This window comes from Schistocerca cancellata, chromosome 7 (assembly GCF_023864275.1).
Source record: "Schistocerca cancellata isolate TAMUIC-IGC-003103 chromosome 7, iqSchCanc2.1, whole genome shotgun sequence".
NCBI classification, from domain to species: Eukaryota; Metazoa; Arthropoda; class Insecta; order Orthoptera; family Acrididae; genus Schistocerca; species Schistocerca cancellata.
Window position 1 is genome coordinate 297,504,614 of NC_064632.1, and position 21,318 is coordinate 297,525,931.

Sequence of the window (21,318 nt, forward strand, 5' to 3'; positions counted from 1 at the left end):
ATAGACATGAAGCCCACACCTACTACAGTGGTACAAGTTTATATGACAACTAGCTCTGCCGATGATGAAGAAATTGAAGAAATGTATGGTGAAGTAAAAGAAATTATTCAGACAGTGAAGGGAGACGAAACTTTAATAGTCATGGGTGACTGGAATTCGGTAGTAGGAAAAGGGAGAGAAGGAAATGTAGTAGGTGACTATGGATTGGGGGTAAGAAATGAAAAAGGAAGCCGCCTGGTAGAATTTTGCACAGAGCACAACTTAATCATAGCTAACACTTGGTTCAAGAATCATAAAAGAAGGTAGTATACATGGAAGAAGCCTGGAGATACTGACAGGTTTTAGATAGATTATATAACGGTAAGACAGAGATTTAGGAACCAGGTTTGAAATTGTAAGAATTTCCAGGGGCAGATGTGGACTCTGACCACAACCTATTAGTTATGAACTGTAGATTAAAACTGAAAAACTGCAAAAAGGTGGGAATTTAAGGAGATGGTACCTGGATAAACTGACTAAACCAGAGGTTGTACAGAGTTTTAGGGAGAGCATAAAGGAACAATTGACAGGAATGGGGGAAAGAAATACAGTAGAAGAAGAATGGATAGCTTTGAGGGATGAAGTAGTGAAGGCAGCAGAGGATCAAGTAGGTAAAAAGACGAGGGCTAGTAGAAATCCTTGGATAACAGAATAAATATTGAATTTAATTGATGAAAGGAGAAAATATAAAAATGCAGTAAATGAAGCAGGCAAAAAGGAATACAAATGTCTCAAAAATGAGATTGACAGGAAGTGCAAGATGGCTAAGCAGGGATGGCTAGAGGACAAATGTAAGGATGTAGAGGCTGATCTCACTGGGGGTAAGATAGATACTGCCTACAGGAAAATTAAAGAGACCTTTGGAGAAAAGAGAACCACTTGTATGAATATCAGGAGCTCAGATGGAAACCCAGTTCTAAGCAAAGAAGGGAAAGCAGAAAGGTGGAAGGAGTATATAGAGGGTCTATACAAGGGTGATGTACTTGAGGACAATATTATGGAAATGGAACAGGATGTAGATGAAGATGAAATGGGAGATATTATTGTGTGTGAAGAGTTTGACAGAGCACTGAAAGACCTGAGTCAAAAAAAGGCCCTGGGAGTAGACAACATTCCCTTAGAACTACTGACAGCCTTGGGAGAGCCAGTCCTGACAAAACTCTACCATCTGGTGAGCAAGATGTATGAGACAGGCGAAATACCGTCAGACTTCAAGAAGAATGTAAGAACTATCAGTTTAATAAGTCACTGCTGCAAAATACTGACGTGAATTCTTTACAGACGGATAGAAAAACTAGTAGAAGCTGACCTCGGGGAAGATCAGTTTGGATTCCATAGAAATATTGGAACACGTGAGGCAATACTGACCCTACAACTTATCATAGAAGCTAGATTAAGGAAAGGCAAACCTATGTTTCTAGCATTTGTAGACTTAGAGAAAGCTTTTGACAATGTTGACTGGAATACTCTCTTTCAAATTCTAAAGGTGGCAGGGGTAAAATACAGGGATCGAAAGGCTATTTACAATTTGTACAGAAACAAGATGGCAGTTATAAGAGTCGAGGGGTATGAAAGGGAAGCAGTGGTTGGGAAAGGAGTGAGACAGGGTTGTAGCCTCTCCCTGATGTTATTCAATCTGTATATTGAGCAAGCAGTAAAGGAAACAAAAGAAAAATTCAGAGTAGGAATTAAAATCCATGGAGAAGAAATAAAAACTTTGAGGTTCACCGATGACATTGTAATTCTGTCAGAGACAGCAAAGGACTTGGAAGAGCAGTTGAACTGAATGGATAGTGTCTTCAAGAGAGGACATAAGATGAACATCAACAAAAGCAAAACGAGGATAATGGAATGTAGTCAAATTAAGTCGGGTGCTGCTGAGGGAATTAGATTAGGAAATGAGACACTTAAAGTAGTAAAGGAGTTTTGTTATTTGGGGAGAAAAATAACTGATGATGGTCGAAGTAGAGAGGATATAAAATGTATAGTGGCAATGGCAAAGAAAGCGTTTCTGAAGAAGAGAAATTTGTTAACATCGAGTATAGATTTAAGTGTCAGGAAGTCATTTCTGAAAGTATTTGTATGGAAGTGAAACATGGATGATAACTAGCTTGGACAAGAAGAGAATAGAAGCTTTTGAAATGTGGTGCTACAGAAGAATGCTGAAGATTAGATGGGTAGATCACATAACTAATGAGGAGGTATTGAATAGGATTGGGGAGAAGAGAAGTTTGTGGCACAACTTGACTAGAAGAAGGGATCGGTTGGTAGGACATGTTCTGAGACATTGAGGGATCACAAATTTACTATTGGAGGGCACTGTGGAGTGTAAATCGTAGAGGGAGACCAAGAGATGAATACACCAAGCAGATTCAGAAGGATGTAAGTTGCAGTAGGTACTGGGAGATGAAGAAGCTTGCACAGGATAGAGTAGCATGGAGACCTGCATCAAAACAGTCTCAGGACTGAAGACCACAACAAGTGGTAATAATAATAATAATATTAATATTAATTCCCATGGAGGCTTGGGAAAAGAATAGGCCTCTGCTATGTTCTGCCAGTCGTAAAAGGCGACGAAAAGAACAAACCACTAATAGGGCTAACCCCCCTTTTAGTATGATTAGTTGGTTCAGAACAGAACTAATGAAGCCTTGGACAAGCGCTGTCATGGTTGGGGATGACGCTTGAATCCTATGCCTGTCCACAATGGTAACGACACTGCTAGCCACGCGGAAAATGATTTAAATCCAATTAGAGGTGTTTTGCAGGATATGCTTCCTGCAACCCCTCTAGAAGGAAAACCAAAACAGAGAATGAGATGGTCAGATGCAGTTAACCGACACCTCATGTTCTGCTATTGCCAAGCAACAAACTTAGGAACCAACACAACTGGATACTCACTTGTCAATCAAGAAATGTTTCAGTTTCACTTTGAATAAGTTCCCTTTGTGGCACCTTATAGAGCTCGGTAATCTGTTTTACCATATTTGACCACTAATGCATGGACTATGGTCTGCTGTTTTTAATTTTGTTCTTTGTCTGTAGTAGCAGTCTTTATTTCTTGTATTATAGGCATGCATATCAGAGCGCTTTGTTTCTTTTTTTTGATGTGTCACAAAAAATATAATTAATTTGTAAAGATACAGTGAGTAGACTGTGAGGTATTTATGATGAACAAAGATTTCCCTGCATGAATCTCTATACCCTAATCCATGGATAATTCTGATTGCTCTTTTCTGTAGGGTTCATATGTATGTCGGCAGCATAACCCCATATCTCTATCCCGTAATTAATCTGTGCAAAAATGGTTCCATAATAAATTTTTTTTAATGTCTGACGTGGAACTACTTTTGATAACTGGCTGATTAGATGTAACGAACTGCTGATGTTATTGCATAAAAATTTGATATGGTTTATCCAGCTTTGATTTTCATCTAGGTGAATACCTAGAAATCTGCAGCCTTCTGAGTCCACTACTTCAATTCCACCTATATTACTGATAGAGGTTTGGTGTGAGTTTGTAAGTTTAAATGGCAATAACTGAGATTTACTGATATTAACTTTCAGACCTTGATCTTGGAAATAAGTAGTTATTTGCTGTAGTCCCTCAGTTGCTACCAACGTTAACTCATCATTTTGTTTACCAAGAAATAACAGTGAGGTATCGTCTGCATAGGTTACCAATTGGGAGTTGAAAGGTTGCTCTATATCATTTATGTACACTAGGAAAAGGAAAGGGCCCAAAATTGAGCCCTGGGGTACACCTTGTCTGACTGTCTCATATTTGGACTGGAAATTAATGATATGATTATTGATTTTGTAAGTCAGTTTTGTACACTGCATGCGGTTAAATAAATATGTAGCCAGAAATTGCATGGATGCAGCATTTACATTGTATGACTCAAGTTTACTTAAAAGTAACTCATGGTTTACCAACTCAAAGGCTTTAGTAAGGTCTAGAAATATGCCAGCTGTTTGCATTCCATGATCAAGGGCACCATACGTTTTGTGAAGAAATTCCGTAATTGCTGTGATAGTACTATGATCTTTTCGGAATCCGTGTTGTGTCTCTGTTAGGAACTTATTTTTCAAGAAATAGTCACTAAGTTGTGTCAGCAGCACAACTTCAAATACTTTGCTGAAGACAGGTATTAATGATATGGGCCTGAAATTTGAAACCTCTTCCTTGGATCCTTTTTTATGCACTGGTTTAACTGTGCTCCATTTCAATACATTTGGAAATGTATGTTCTCTGATACTGCAGTTTAACAGGTGGGTGATTATTTTAACTAATTCCTTATTACATTTTTTAATCACGATACTACTCAAACCATCCCATCCAGATGAGAATTTACTCTTTATGTTATTTATTATCCTGCCTATTTCTTTTTCACTTACTTGTTTGAATTCAAAAGGTGGCTCTTCAAAGGGGCAGAGCTTTACCTCACTACTCACAACTGTGTTATTAATTGGACTAACAGCTGCAGATATAAAGTATTTATTGAAAACATTGCAGACTTTATTAGGATCTTTAATTGTGTTTCCTTCATGTCTTATAATTAAAATTTCAGTTTCTGGCTTCGGTGTGGCTTTGCAAAATTGATTTACAATTCTCCATGAGGTCTTGGCTATATTGTCTGATTGAGCTATTTCACTGCTGTATATCTGTTTTCTTAGATTTGAAAGCTCTTTATTAAAGATTTTCTTGGCTTCGGTGTACTTGGCCTTAAAAACCTGCAGGTTTGTTGACTTGTGTAACACATCCAGGTCCTGGATGTTTTGCCTGAGTTTTATCATATTTGCTGGAAGTATCAGTCTGCTAGTTTTTGCACTTTGGTTATGGGTTAACAGGGCAGCATCTGTCAAAGTGTCTTAGCATAGTATCATAGAATTTGGCCCATTTGTTTTCAGATCCTTCAGTCTGGTAAACCAGATCCCAGTCCTCTATAGCTAATTTATTTCTTAGGGCAAAGATGTTACCCTCTTTTAGGATTCTTTTATTTTCGATAACTTTTGTCATTTTTGGGATGCTTGTGTTTACATACTCTACAAGCTGGCATTTGTGGTCAGAGTAGTGAAAATCCATATTCCAGCACCTAACACTGTCTTTAATATGTTTACATAGTATAACGTAATCAATTCTGCTAGATGTGGACTTTGTTACCCTGGTATCACTATTTACTACATTTATGAGATTATATGAGTTAAGAGTATCTATTAACCTCATATTACACAAACTGGAAGATTTTGCCTCAATATTCGGATCACCAAGTATAGTTAGGTCACTGGGACCACAACGTCCCACTACTCTACTAAATATGTCTATGAAGCTAACTACATCAGCTTTTGGTGGATGGTAAATCCCAATAACTTTATGTTTTCTCATAACCTCTCTACACTCTTTGGTGTGGACTTCAATGCCTGTCACTTCAATCAAGCCTTCTTTGTTGTACTGGTCTAGATAGTTTATTTTCTTGTACTTGAGATTCTCACTAATGTAAACTGCCACACCACCGCCCTTATGTTGCTGTCTACAATAACTATTTGCTAAGGAGTAGCCCTCTAGTTTACAGTAAATAATTTCTTCAGATTTTAATCCATGCTCAGTTAACACTATAAGAGGTGACTGTTCACTTACAAAAACCTGTAATATATTAAGCTTATTTCTAAGGTACTGTATGTTTAGGTGCATGAGCCTTAGTGGTATTTTTAACTGGTCACTCTGATTATCTTCCTTTAAAATGCACTGAGTTGGTTCACTTATTTAAGTTCTGGATCCAGGCACTAAAAGTGTTCCTGTTCTTTGGCGATCTTGCATTTCTCGATCTACTACCCAATCTGGCTTCTGTCTGTCTAGTTGTCAAGGTAGCTGTTGCGGTGCCTTCTTGCTCCGTACAATCCGAAGAGTTGCCGAGCTGCCTGGTGTTGCACTAACTGGAGTTGTATACTCCACCACATTTGATTGAGTAAGTGATGCTGAAGAGTCTGCAGTTGATGCAACAGCTTCTGTTGTTTTAACTGGCTGGCTTGGCCAGTTGTTTTTACCCAGTCCCGGGAATTTGTTAGTTGCTTTACTTTCCCACAAAAACATGTCACTTTGAACTCTGGGTTTTATTGGTCTTGAGGATCTTCTAGGAGCACAATGTGTTTCTGGACTTTTGAATATCCTGTTCCTGCAAACTGATCTTCCTACTCCATTGTTCGTTACTGTCCTCTTGACAACATTGTGGTTGATTTCTGGTACTGTAATTTTTTCTTGCTGTGGTATTATTTGCTCAGTTCCATCTGGATCCTTCCACTCAAGTGATATTGCAGGCTTTAGTTGATTTTTTGGAGAGATGGCTGCAAGTAGAGTTCTGGCCATTTCTTCCTTGCCATTAGCATTTAAGTGTAGTCCGTGAGAAGTGTACCAGTCTCTGTTCTCAGGGACTGTTACAAACTGAGTGTTTTGGAAAGATTTCACTATTTTGGCTATTTTCCTATTTGTTCGCCTGGTTTCATTGTTCACTCAAGACCAGCTTTCAAGGTCATATCTATGGGGTATCCCTACTACGATTACATTTGTGTGCTGAAGCTTAATTAATGCTGATGTTATAGCATTTAATGCCTTGTCTGCTTCATTTTTGGCTACATCATTTGTGCCACCCCAGATTATAACTGTCATTCATTGTGAGATCTTGTAAGTTGTTACAGCTTTCAAGTATTGAAGTTAATGGTGCACCTGGTATAACATTTCCTTGGATTACGAAATAATTATGATTTTGATGCATTAAGTTAGCTGCAACTGATCGCCCATGGCTGTCTGAAAACACTGTTATTCTTTTTTTTGTGTTTAGGTGAACTTTTTGTGTTAGTGCTGTGTCTGTTGTACGAATGTTTCTTGCTACTTATGCTGTTTTCTTGAACTATGAAGTTTTTATTTACCCCAGTGCTTTGTTGTTCACAATTTTCATCTTTTTGTAGCACAAATCACAAGTAGCACAGATCACAAGTACACACAACATTTATTACCAGACACCCAGAATTAAAATTTTTAACAGAACAATGACTAGCTGATCAGATCCGTGTAATAATAAAAAATAACAGGATACCCCTGTCAGAATTAGAAAACATCAGACAACAAGTACAACAAATACTGGAACAAAATAATTCTCAATCAGAAGAAGATGAAGAAGAAAATACAGTAATGGACTCAAACATCCCAGAGCAAACAAACAAAGAACAACACGCATCAGTTAAACAATCGGAGGAAAACGAAATATTAAGACAGCCACCAGAACAAGCACAAATAGAACACGAAGTGACACCCATGTTAGATATAGAAGAAAAATTTCAGCTGACATATATAGAATACAAATACAGACATTAGACCATTCTTGCATTGACCACCAAATAACCCACAAGTCAAACCAACAATAACAACTATCAACACAATCATACACAACAAAATAAATGAAAATACAACTATGGAAGAGTTACAATTATTGGTTTATATAGGCGCACTCACTACACTAAACATACACACTAGGCAGACATCAGAACCAACCAACACACAGAAGAAACCCACAAAACCAGCATGGCAACACAGGCTACAGATCAGAATAGAAAAACTGAGAAAAGACATTGGACAGCTAACACAATTTATAAGAAATGAAATATCAGACAAAAAACGAAAAAGGTTAGGTAAAATCTCACAACAAGAAGCGATAGAGCAATTAGATGAAAAGAAGCAGAAATTACAAGCATTGGTCAAACGACTTAGAAAAAAAGTGAAAAGAGAATGAAACAAAACCAAACATTCAACACAAACCAAAAGAAATTTTACCAGACAATAGATAACACACAAATTAAAATAGACAATCCACCAAACATAACAGACATGGAACACTTCTGGAGCAAAATATGGTCAAACCCGCTACAACATAACAGACATGCATGGTGGATACAAGCAGAAACAAATACATACAAGATGAGACCTCAAATGACTGAAGTGATAATGTTGCAACATGAAGTCACCTGAGCAATTAATTCTATGCACAACTGGAAAGCCCTTGGAAAAGATAAAACAGCAAATTTCTGGCTAAAGAAGTTCACCTCAACACATTCACATCTAACTAAATTATTTAACAATTACATTGCAGACCCATACACAGTCCTTGATACACTTACACAAGGAATAACATATCTGAAACCTAAAGATCAAGCTCACACAGCTAACCCAGCAAAATATTGCCCCATAACATATACAAAATATTAACTTCAGTCATTACACAGAAATTAATGACACATACAACACTGAACAAAATTATAAGTGAAGAACAAAAAGGCTGCTGCAAAGGACCATGAGGTTGTAAAGAGTAACTGATAATAGATGCAGAGGTGACATATCAAGCTAAAACTAAACAAAGGTCGCTACACTATGCATACATTGATTACCAAAAAGCTTTTGATAGTGTACCCCACTCATGGTTACTACAAGTATTGGAAATATACAAAGTAGATCCTAAATTGATACAGTTCCTAAACATAGCAATGAAAAACTAGGAAACCACACTTAATATTCAAATAATATCACATCACAACCAATACAGATTAAGTGTAGAGTATACCAAGGAGACTCATTAAGTCCTTTCTCATTCTGCCTTGCTCTGAACCCACTATCCAACATGTTAAATAGTACTAATTATGGATATAATATTACTGGAACATACCAACACAAAATCACACATTTGCTATACATGGATGATCTAAAACTACTGGCAGCAACAACTCAAACAATTACTAAAGACAACAGAAGTATTCAGCAATGATATAAATATGGCTTTTGGAACAGACAAATGTAAGAAAAATAGCATAGTCAAGGGAAAAAGACACTAAACAAGAAGATTACATGTTGGATAACCACAGCGACTGCATAGAAGCGATGGAAAAAACAGATGCCTATAAATATCTATGATACAGACAAAAAATAGGAATAGATAATACAAATATTAAAGAAGAACTAAAAGAAAAATATAGACAAAGACTAACAAAAATACTGAACAAAAAAATTGACAGCAAGAAACAAGACAAAAGCTATAAATACTTACGCTATACCAATATTGACCTACTCATTTGGAGTAGTGAAGTGGAGTAACACAGACCTAGAAGCACTCAATACACTTACACAATCACAATGCCACAAATATAGAATACATCACATACATTCAGCAACAGAAAGATCCACATTAAGCAGAAAGGAAGGAGGAAGGGGATTCATCGACATAGAAAACCTACATTATGGACAGGTAGACAATTTAAGAAAATTCTTTATAGAACGAGCAGAAACTAGCAAAATACACAAAGCAATCACTCATATAAATACATTGGCTACACCATTGCAATTTCATAACCACTTCTGCAACCCTTTAGATCACATAACATCAACAGAGACAAGGAAAGTAAATTGGAAAAAGAAAACACTACATGGCAAGCACCCGTATCATCTGACACAGCCACACATCGATCAAGATGCATCCAACACATGGCTAAGAAAAGGCAATATATATAGTGAGATGGAAGGATTCATGATTGCAATACAGGATCAAACAATAAACACCAGATATTACAGCAACATATTATTAAAGATCCCAATACCACAACAGATAAATGCAGACTTTGCAAACAACAAATAGAAACAGTAGATCACATCACAAGCGGATGTACAATACTAGCAAATACAGAATACCCCAGAAGACATGGCAATGTAGCAAGAATAATACATCAACAACTTGCCATACAACATACACTAATAAAACAACATGTTCCCACATACAAGTATGCACCACAAAATGTACTGGAGAATGATGAATACAAATTATACAGGAACAGAACCATTATAACAGATAAAACAACACCACATAACAAACCTGACATCATACTCACCAATAAAAAGAAGAAATGAACACAACTAATCGAAATATCCATACCCAATACAACAAATATACAGAAGATAACAGGAGAAAAAATTGAAAAATACATCCAACTGGCTGAGGAAGTCAAGGACATGTGGCACCTGGATAAAATTGACATTATACCAATTATACTATCAACTACAGGAGTCATACCACACAATATCCACCAGTACATCAACGCAATACAGCTACATCCAAACGTATATATACAACTACAGAAATCTGTAATTACTGATACATGTTCAATTACCCAAAAGTTCCTAAATGCAATGTAACATATACTGTACAGTTAAAAGAAAGTCACGCTTGATCAAGGTCCATGTCACTTTCCAATTTTAACCAGACATAATGTCTGAGAAAGGAAAAAAGTAATAATAAAGTTATAGTAATAAGAATAATAAAATAACAGAGGCATTACGAATGATATTGACTAGTTTGGTGCTTTTGAAGCCTTCCTTGATATTAGAAGAAGTGGAAGGGATAATGGAGGAGGACAGGTTTGAAATTGAAGTGACAATGGCTTGTTGGAAAAAAGGTAATATCAACAGAGAATTCTGTAAGCAAGAGGAGGGAAAAGTTGACGAGAGTGAGTTGCAAGAAGAGATACTTCACTGTTGTAATAGAAAGTGAGCTCTCTTCTGAAGTTTAAAATGATTATATTTCTCTAACCTTTTGATAAATATTGTTCCAAAGTCAGGTTCCTCACACAGAAAATGATTTAGAGAAAATGGCAGAGCTGTGTTGTGACGCAGAGAGGATTTTACTTTATTGAGAATGAGTATATCTGCTGTGCTGTTCAGACAGCAATGTAAGATTTGAAGATAAATAGGCAGGAGTGCAATGATTGAGAAGATGATGCAGAAAGCCGCGTGGAGTGGCCACACAGTTTGAGGCGCCGTGTCATGGTTTGCACGGCCCCTCCCACCGGAGGCTCGAGTCCTCCCTTGGGCGTGTGTGTGTGTGTGTGTGTGTGTGTGTGTGTGTGTGTGTGTGTGTGTGTGTGTGTGTGTGTGTGTGTGTGTCACCATAACCAATGAGGGGAGTATTAGTTATTCTACAAGTTTCTTTTTAAGTTCGAGAGGAAATATCTTTTTATATTTCTGTAGTGAATGTAGTGTTCTGCATCTGTTGTGATAAGGCAAGTAGGTCAGCATTTACTTTCTGGATGGCTGAGCGAAGATGTGTTGGGCTTGCACTTACATATAACTGCAGGTCATCAGCATATAAATCATATTCACAGTGGGAGACAATACTCGACACATCATTAACGTATAATGAGGAAAGTAATGGGCTCAATACAGATCCTTGTGGGTCCCTTGATACTAAGTTCTTTCTCTGTTTCAATCATTACACATTACTGATGGCGTGTAAGATACGAGTGGAACCACTGTACAGCACGATGCGTGCATTATGAAATCGATTCTAAAAAGTACTGGATGGATCATTTCTAGTTTGTACATGCCTTGTGTGTGAAACCAGAAGCCTTAGAATTCTCCAGTGAAGAAGAATTTTTAAAATGGAAAGAAGAAATGGAATGTGCTGCTCATTCCAAATTCATTAAAAGCTGTGGCACTAAATTGTACAATGATGGCACCAAATGTTGTCATGTTTGCCATCGCTCAGGTCATATTATCTCCAAAGGTGATGGGAGCAGACATCTAAAATTGACAGGGAGCAACAAAATCAGTGGAAAGTGCCCTGCAGACATTAAAATCTAATACAAGGAAGGAAAATGCCATGTTACTTTTGTGTCTACTCATGTTGGTCACGATCTGGACCTAAGTCATCTGAACCTGACAGAAAAAGAATGGATGAAGATAGCTGAAGACATTGCTGCATGAATCTCATTTCCTACAGTCCTCCAAACAATTGAAGAAATAGTGCACAATTCAAATTTGGAGAAAGTGCATCTTACAAAGATGCAGGATTTGCATAATTTGCAGCTGCATATAACCTGTCTTCAAAGTCAGTCAGACATACAAATGATGTGATCAGCGTTGAAGCTCAGGTGCAAGAAGTGCAGCAAAGTGACAATCCATGTGTATTGTTCTATAAGCCTCAAGAAACAATGATCTACGCCCTGCACTGAGAAGTGAAGACTTTGTGTTAATTATAATGAACGACATATAACCAAAATATGGAAGTGATTGCATTTGTGTTGATGGAACTCATGGCCTAAATGGCTATGATTTTGATGTTACAACATTACTTGTACTGGGTAATATGAGGCAAGGATTTCTGTGTGCTTTCCTCATATCTAACAGGAATGACTCTGATGTTTTGAGTATATTTTTCAATTGTGTTAAGTTTCAGGTTGAACATATTTCCCCAAAAGTATTCATGACAGTTCTGGCAGAATCATATAGTATTGCTTGGTACAAATCAATGGGACCTCCTGAAATGAGATTTTTCTGTACCTTGCATGTCGACAGAGCCCGGAGAACCAATATTAAGAGCAAAATTCAAAATTAGGACAAGAGAAATGAGGTGTACAAACTCCTTAAGACGTTAATGCAGGTAAGAGACATTGCCGTGTTTCAGGAATTGTTGATAAAAGCACTTCAGAAACTCAACAGTGATTCAGAGACATCACAATTTGGTCACTATTTCCAGATGTATTATGAAAAAGATGTGAAGTGTTGGGCATATTGTCATAGGATGCGAACTGGCTCAACACAGACATGCACCTGGAGAGTATGCATAAGACACTGAAATACATACATAGTAATGCAAAGAAGGTAAAACATTTGGATAAAGGTATACCTGCATTCATGTTGCTTGTAACAGCAAAGCTGCTTGACAGTCTCTTTTTATTTCTCTCCTTTCCGGTACTTACCCCCTCTTCACCTTCTCTCCTGTCCTCTGTCTAAACTACAACACTTCACTGTCCGCCACTCCCACCATAATATCCCTCCCCCTCCCCGCCCCAGCCTCCTCCTTACCACCACGCAGTTGCCACTGGTGCTGCTGCTCGCAGTGTGGTTTCAGTTTTCTGAGACTGCAGGCATGTGTGCAAGTTGTGTTTGCATGAGTGTGTGTGCATGTGTATGTGTATCTACTACTGACAAAGGCCTCATTGGCCGAAAGCTATAATTGTGTGAATCTTTTTGTTGTGCCTATCGTAACTCAGCATCTTGAGTGAATGCTTGGAGAATCAAGTGCTTTCTAAGTATGGCAGATTAAGTATTTGCAGGTTCCAGCAGAACTGACAGAATTACTGGGTGAAAACTCAGTGGCATACATGGCAGCGAGATATGCAACATTTATCACCTGGTATGTGAATGTAATTCTGTGAAGTGGATCACACTGCATGTAATTTATCTTTTATTTCACACATACACAGTGCCATGTTTCTGTTCTATGTATGGAACATGATTTAAAAGCCTATAAGTGTCAGTACATGTGTGCAACAAACTTTGAGTCAACCAAGGCAGCAACAGCTCGAACACACCACACCAGGTATGAGATTAAATCTGTCTTACGTACAACACTAAAATGTCTTGAGAGCCATCCCTAAATTCACATATGCTCAAAGTTACTTTTCTGTTCTGATGCAGTATGCCTGCACGCTGTTTTAATCTTTACTTACAGCATCTGTCAGTGAATCTGAAGAAAGAGTTTGTGAGTTAGCATGGCAGTAGACAAGATATGAGATTAATTCTGTGTTACACACAATACTGAAATGTCTTATGAGACCTCTATAAATTGAAATATGCTCAATGTTACTTTTCTGATCGAACGCACAATGCCTGCCCTCTGATTTAATGTTTAATTGTTTACTTAAAGGGCCTGTCACTGAGTGAAAGGGGGCAAGAGTTTGACATACAATGCCAGTAGGAGCATCCACACATCACACCAGGTATGAGATTAATTCTGTGATATGCAGAATTGTGTAATATCTTGTGAGACATCTATAAATCCAAATATGCTCATTGTCACTTTTGTGTTCATATGGACAATGGTCACATTCTGATTTAATAAAATCACTTGATGCCTTCCTAAGAAAGGGTCTCCATTCCTTCCAAGCTAATTAAGTAAGGGTAGACCAGATATGGCTCATATTCAAAGATACAGTATCGACAGCAATAGATAGATTCATACCACGTAAGTTAATAAGAGATGGGACTGATCCACTGTGGTAGACAAAACACATCAGAACACTGTTGCAGAAGCAATGAATAAAGCATGCCAAATTCAGAAGAATGCAAAATCCCCAAGACTGGCTAAGTTTCACTGAAGCTCAAACTTTAGTGTGGACGTCATTGTGAGATGCTTTTAATAGTTTCCACAATGAAACATTGTCTCAAAATATGGTAGCAAACCCAAAGAGATTCTGGTTGTATGGAAATTACACCAGTGGCATAAAACAGACAATACCGTCACTGTGTGATAGTGATAGAAATGTTACCAATGATGGTACCACTAAAGTGAAGTTACTAACTACAGTTTTCTGTCATTCCTTCACGAAAGAAGACAAAGTAAATATTCCAGAATTTGAAAACAGAGCAGCTGTTAGTATGAGTGACATAAAAGTAGATATTTTAGGTGTTGCAAAACAACTCAAATCAATAGCAGCAACAGCTTCCACACAGCACACCAGGTATGCGATTATTTCTGTCTTATGCACAATAGTGAAATTCCTTGTGAGACATCAGTGAATTTAAATACACTCAATGTTACTTTTCTGTGCCAATGCCCAATGCCTGCATTCTGCTTTAATGATTAATTGTTTACTTACAGTGCCTGTGACTGAGTGTAAGGTGAAAGCTTTTGGCATTCCATAGCAGGTAATGTTTTCTCACAGCACACCAGCTACGTGATTTATTCTGTGTTACACAAATTACTGAAATGCCTTGTGAGTTATCCTTATATTCATTTATGTCCAACAGTACTTAGTGTGAGGGGAAGCTTTTGGCATACCATGGCAGCAAGAGCTTCCACACAGCCCACTAGGTATGAGATTAATTCTGTGTTATGCACAAAACTGAAATGCCTTGTGATACATCTACGAATTCCAATATCCTCAGTGTCACTTTTCTGTTCCAATTCACAATGACTGCATTTTGATTTAAGTTTAATTGAATGCTATTTTGTGTTTTATGTTTATATTTTCTTGGTAAATGCAACTTGAGTGTTGCTGTTGTTCCATTGTCATAGATAGAAAGGTTTGTGCAGTAATTACCAATGCTATTTTTGATATGTACAACTGACTGGTAAAGGTGTTCACATGGTGCAGTTAGAATCCACAGTGTTTAGAACAGATCTTTGCAATGAGCTCAACTACTATTTTTGGTTATCATTGTTATGGCTCTTTTCTGAAGTTCAAAAACTGTGTTCATATTTTGTGCATTTTTTCCTCAAAACAGAATGCCATAGCTAATAACTGACTGTACATATGAATAGTATGTAACTAGAAGACTTGGCATGTTATACACTGATGAAGGATTCTAAGGGCATAACATGCTGATGACATTTTGTTTGCAAGTATCTTTATGTGTTCTCATCACTTCAACTGAGAATCAATATTCATTCCTAGAAATTTTGCATTTGTTAGACAGCCTATAGAGGTGAAATCCACATTCAATTTAACATTGTCATTTTCCCTCTTCAAACTGAAATTCATGGCATTAATTTTTGTTGTGTTAAATGCCACTTTGTCGCTTATTGACCAAGGCACAGATCAGACAATTTTAACGTCCTTCACTGGAATGTACAGTGTTTATCTAATAAGTTGGAAGTAGTGGAAGATGTCATAGAGACTTATCACTTAGATGTAGTCTGTCTCGTAGAACACTGGTTAAAGCATGATGAAATAGATCTATACTGCCCTGAGGGCTACACCCTAGCTGACAAATATTGTAGAACTAATAAAAACCATGGTGGGTGTGTTATATTTCTAAAAAAAGGGATTAAATATGAACCAATAGCAAAAGTTAGAGCATTATCTCTAGAAACGTTATGTGAAATTGCAGCTGCTAGGTTAACAGGTTTAAATTTAATAGTTGTAGCTTTGTACTCAACTAAGACTGGAGGCAATTCAACAGATGATTTTGTTAACAGGTTAGTGTCTTTATGTGAGGCAGTCTGTAAGTATAAGTGTAGGATACTAATCTGTGGAGATTTCAATTTGAATTTTCAGTTGTCCACTATCTATAACTCATATGCAAATAATTTCTTAAATTCTTTTGGTCTTTATATTGCAACCACTGAAATAACAAGGCCACATTATAAAGGTACTGGTACCTATATTGACAATATATTTGTATCAAATGAGTTAATGCATCTCAAGTCAGAGGTAATTAAGACCTGGGTATCTGACCACTGGCCACTACTTCTTAGAACAGATATAACAAGAAATTGTAACACTGACTCAGTGCACATGGCAGAAAAGACAGTATATGTGGTCAATTATGATAAGCTAAATATGTTTAAGTCTCATATTGATACAAGTAATTGGTTGCAGGTTTATCGAGAACATGCAATAGATAGATAGGTGGAAGAACTCACATCTACTCTTTCTGTATATGCTAAGATGTCCTTTCCCATTAAGTTACTAAATAATAAAAAGGCACTAAGAGTAAATAAGGTCAAGGATGAAAAGGTGTTGAAGATCAAGAGGGAGTGTGATCAATATTATGACTGGTATAGAAGTACAGGTTCTCAAGTATTTAAAGACATGCTCACAGTGAAAAAGAAAAGATTAAGACAGGCCTTAAAGGAAGCTAGGTGTAAAAAAACTGAAGATATAATACTAACATCTGAAAATAAGACACGTGCAATGTGGAATATGATTAACAGTCAGTGCAACAGGAAAATGACTTCACAGGCTGAAGGCAGTAATCTGAATGCTGCACAGTTAAATACATTCTTCACTGAGAAGGTGCAAGAAATAATAAAGGTGATTGGCACTTCCAATATAGCCACTGAACATAAATACTACCTGAGAAACACTGCAAAGCCTGAAAGTACATTTAGCTTTAAACTGGTCAAGGTACAGGATGTTACTAATATACTGAGGAAAATGAAGAACAGTTTTAGTAATGACGTTTATAGTTTAAGTTCAGCCATGTTAAAGTGTGATTCAGTTAAATTGCCAGAATTGATAACACGTGTAGTAAATACATGTATTTTGGACGCTCAGTTCCCAAAGGCACTAAAGTTTGTTAAAGTCACTCCAATACACAAAAAAGGCAGCCTCTCAAGTTCTGATAATTTTAGGCCTGTTTCAATTGTGCCAATCTTGTCTAAAGTGATAGAAGCTACATTAAATAATCAAATAGTAAAATACTTTGAAGAAAACAAAATCTTCACTGATAGTCAATTTGGCTTCAGATCAGGGTTAGGAACTGTTAAATCTGCCTGATCACTCTGAACACAGTGTGTGAATCAACTAGAAAGCAAGCTAGTGGTTCCAAATAAACTCTTTGATTTATCAAAAGCTTTAGACACTGTGTCTCATGAAATCTTAATGAACAAACTGCAATTCTATGGCTTTACAGGAAGTGCTCTGGAATTGATAAAATCTTATCTAAGTAATAGAGTGCAGAAGGTGGTTTTTAATGGTGCAGAATCAGATTTACTTACCTGTGGGCATGTTCTGTACTTGGCCCCATTCTATTTATTATTTATATAAATGACTTACCATGTAACATAGTTGGGCAGTCAACTAGGACTTACTTATTTGCAGATGTTCTTGCAGTCTGTATAACTGCAGAAACAGCACAGAAGGTGATATATGAAGCAGACCAGTGCACTGTCAAAGTTGAAAATTGGTGTAAAGCTAATTCCCTTTGTGTCAACCGAAAAAAATACAAGACCTGTATGTATTGTGGAATAATAACAATGAACTTGAACAGAGCTCAAATGCTGTTAATTTCCTTGGAATCTCAATTGATTCAAAATTATCCTGGGGTAGCCATATAGAAAAAGTGGGAAGCAGCATTAGCAAAGGAATATTTGCTCTAAGGAAGCTGTGTCTTTGTCTAAACGTGCCAGTACTTAAAGTGGTTTATTTTGCTTTAATACACAGTCACATTTCCTATGGTACAATACTGTGGGGACATCAAAGCAAGGCAGCTAATGTCTTCAAACTACAAAAGAAGGCAATAAGACTGATATGTAGCTTGGCACCCAGAACTCACTGTAGGCCAAGCTTCAAAAAATTACAGATTATGACCCTGCCGTCAATAGTTATACTACAGTGTGTAATGCATATTAAGGAAAACTATCTGAATTATCAACAGTATGACATGCGACATAATTATAACACAAGAAACAAGCAGGACCTAGATTCTTTCAAATGTAACTATAAAAAAAACACAAAAGTGCTTCTTATACAAGTCCATAAATTTTTTTAATGCCATACCCGAACATATCAAAAAGCTAAAGCATTTCTTCTTGAGCTCAGCATTTATGAAACTGATTAATTTTTAAGATAGGCAAAGAATATGGTATGACTACACTTTGTGATCAGTTTTTATATGCTTCTATAAATGAGTAAGTCTGTAATTGTCTAAATTTACTATGCAATATCAATTTGTACCAGAAGTTTCTCTGTTTTGTTTTTGTGTGAAGGTACCATAATTATTTGTGTAACATTTATACTGTGTAATATTGACTTTTGTAATGCCTCAGATGATCTCTGAGGTCTCTACAACAATAAAAATCAATCAATTGTAAACTTTCTTGAGAGTCTCATTTGCTTTCTCTGAGAGTTCTCTTGTTTTCTCAGTGACTATTGCTGTCATCAGTGACGAGAATTTTTTCACCATGAGAAACACTACTGGGAAAGTCATTGATGTATATCAGGAATAATATTGGTCCTAATTTCATACCTTGCGGAAACCCCATATTATGTATTTTTGGCCGGCCGTAGTGGCCGAGCGGTTCTAGGCACTTCAGTCTGGAACCGCACAGCTGCTACGGTCGCAGGTTCGAATCATGCCTCGGGCATGGATGTGTGTGATGTGCTTAGGTTTGTTCTGATAAGTTTGTTACTAAATGTTTAGATCTATTTGAAGTATGTGTTATCACTATTACTTGTACCCTATCTGCTAGGTATGATCAAAACCAGTCCTTAGCTACCACTCTTATTCCTAATGCTTCTAATTTAATTAATAGAATCTTGTGGTCAACTGTATCAAAGGACTTAGAAAGATCGTAAAGGAACCCTTTGACAGACTCTTCTTTATCAAGAGCATCAAGTACAACTTTTGTGCATTCTACCACAGCTGACTCTGTATTTTTGCCACATTAGAAATGAAACTGTGATTCACTTAAAAGATTGTATTTATTCAGGTAATTCATTAATCTATTTTTCATAATTGCTTATATTATTTTTGAGAATGGTGACAGCTGGAAAATCGGCTGGTAATTTTCTGCATCTTCTGCATTATCTTTCTTAACCAAAGGCACAACTCTTGCCTGTTTTAACTACTCTGGAAATGTCCCTGACAAAGGATTCATTTATTATGTGTGTTAAGGGACCTTGTATAACCTCTATGCATTGTTTTAGTACACACATTGGTACTTCATCTACACCTACTGACTTTTTATTTTTTAGTTTTTGAACAGTTTTACTGGCTTCATTATCTGTGATTTGAAGTAACATCATTGTATTTAGTGCAACATTATTTACAGGGGTTGTATTTGTTTTGGGGAATTTTTGTCATAACTTTCCTGCCATTCTTGAAAAATGCTCATTTACATAGTTTGATAAGTGTTGTGGCTTATTTATTACCTTATCCCCCTCCTTTAGCAGTATGTTATTCTGTGTTTCTTTGCCTCTCCTCATTCCCGTTATTATAACATCCCAGAATGCTTTGCTTTTATTCCCTGCATTATATATTACTGGGTCATTAAACGACTTTTTTGCAGCTATCAGCACCTTCCTATAGATCTTTTTGTATCTATGATAGAAATTTAAGAATTCTGGATCATTGTGACTGTTTTTCACGGAAGTGAGGTATTTAAGTGTTTGGGAGGACTTCTTAATAACTGCTGTTATCCATCTACTTTTGTGTGATGTTGATACAGACATGCATACTTTTGGAAATGCCTTTTCAAAGTTCAATTTAAATAATGTGGACTCTTATTCACATTGGTTTCCTTATACACTTCATCCTAGCGTTGTTTTCCTGGTTTCTTTGAAAAATCTTTTATTTTCATTTTTGATGGATGTCGTTTGTAGGCTTGTAGTTTAGGGAATGATTTGATGTCTCATTTTACTGTTGTTATTTGACAGAGATGGTCTGATAATCCGAGATCTTTTACACCTACATCGCATTTTTCCCTGTCCATATTTGTGGCCACATAGTCAATTACTGATGAAGTCATTGCAGTAATCCTTGTTGCACTATTGACCAATAGGGACAGGCCAAAACTTTGAAGTATGTTTATGAGGGTGCTGCTGGATTAATTTATGCTATTCGTGTTGATTTTAATGCCCCCACACAGAATTGTGCTAAGATTTGTACTTGAGACGTTATTTAGAAATTCTATTAATTTATTGAAAAACAGTGTCCACACTATCACTGGGAGATATATACACACACAAAATTATTAATATCTTGGTAATATCAAGCCCTGTTAATTCAAACTGCTGGAGATACTCTTTAGGCAGGGGAACCTGTTGTCTGGATTTATCCCAAAAAAGACCTACTTCTCATACTGATGACAACAGGTATTTGACCATGTGTGGCCCGAGATCCACCCCCTATACTTTCACGAATCAGCTGTACCAATCTTCCCTTGCCAGTCCTGTTTAGGTATAGGCCATGTCTAGTGAAACCCCATCTGTCGATAGTCCCGATGGGCACCAGAGAAACGTGAGCAAAGTTGGCTACCCTCAGAGCAATCCCTAACCCACATTGATTCGCCTCATATCTCCATCAAGGTGTGGCCAATCGTGACACCAGAACAGCTCAACAAAGTGTACGTTGGTGCCATGAATCAGGGAAGCTATCTTGCCCAGGTCACCACCTATGTTATATGCCCCATCCCTGTCCAAACTGTTTCCCGCCCCACCCACTATCACTACATGGTCTTCTTTTGTTAAGTCCTTACATAAAGACCCTAAGTCCTCTATCGCATGACTTAGCCCTGCATTTGGGTGGAAGATACTGGGGGCCTGGTATGCTGCCCCTAAACTTTCCTGTAACTCGGGGCCTACAACTCGCCCATGGCTACTACCCAGCAGCAGCACTTTCTTCTTCCTAACATTTTGTATATTTCTAAGCTTCTTGGCCTCAGTTGAAGTGTGCTGCAAATTTCTTGCTCCTCTTTCTACCAGAGGCTCTGGCAGTGGTAGACACATGTTTTTGGGGTT

General features: G+C 37.2%; 1 protein-coding gene across 1 annotated transcript; it reads left to right on the plus strand.

Annotated features, from left to right (window-relative positions):
* The first annotated feature begins 16,524 nt into the window (after positions 1-16,524).
* On the plus strand, positions 16,525-17,355 carry LOC126092740 (uncharacterized). The gene has a single exon (XM_049908466.1). The coding sequence runs from the start codon at positions 16,525-16,527 to the stop codon at positions 17,353-17,355; it is 831 nt and encodes a 276-aa protein (XP_049764423.1).
* The last annotated feature ends 3,963 nt before the right edge of the window (positions 17,356-21,318 follow it).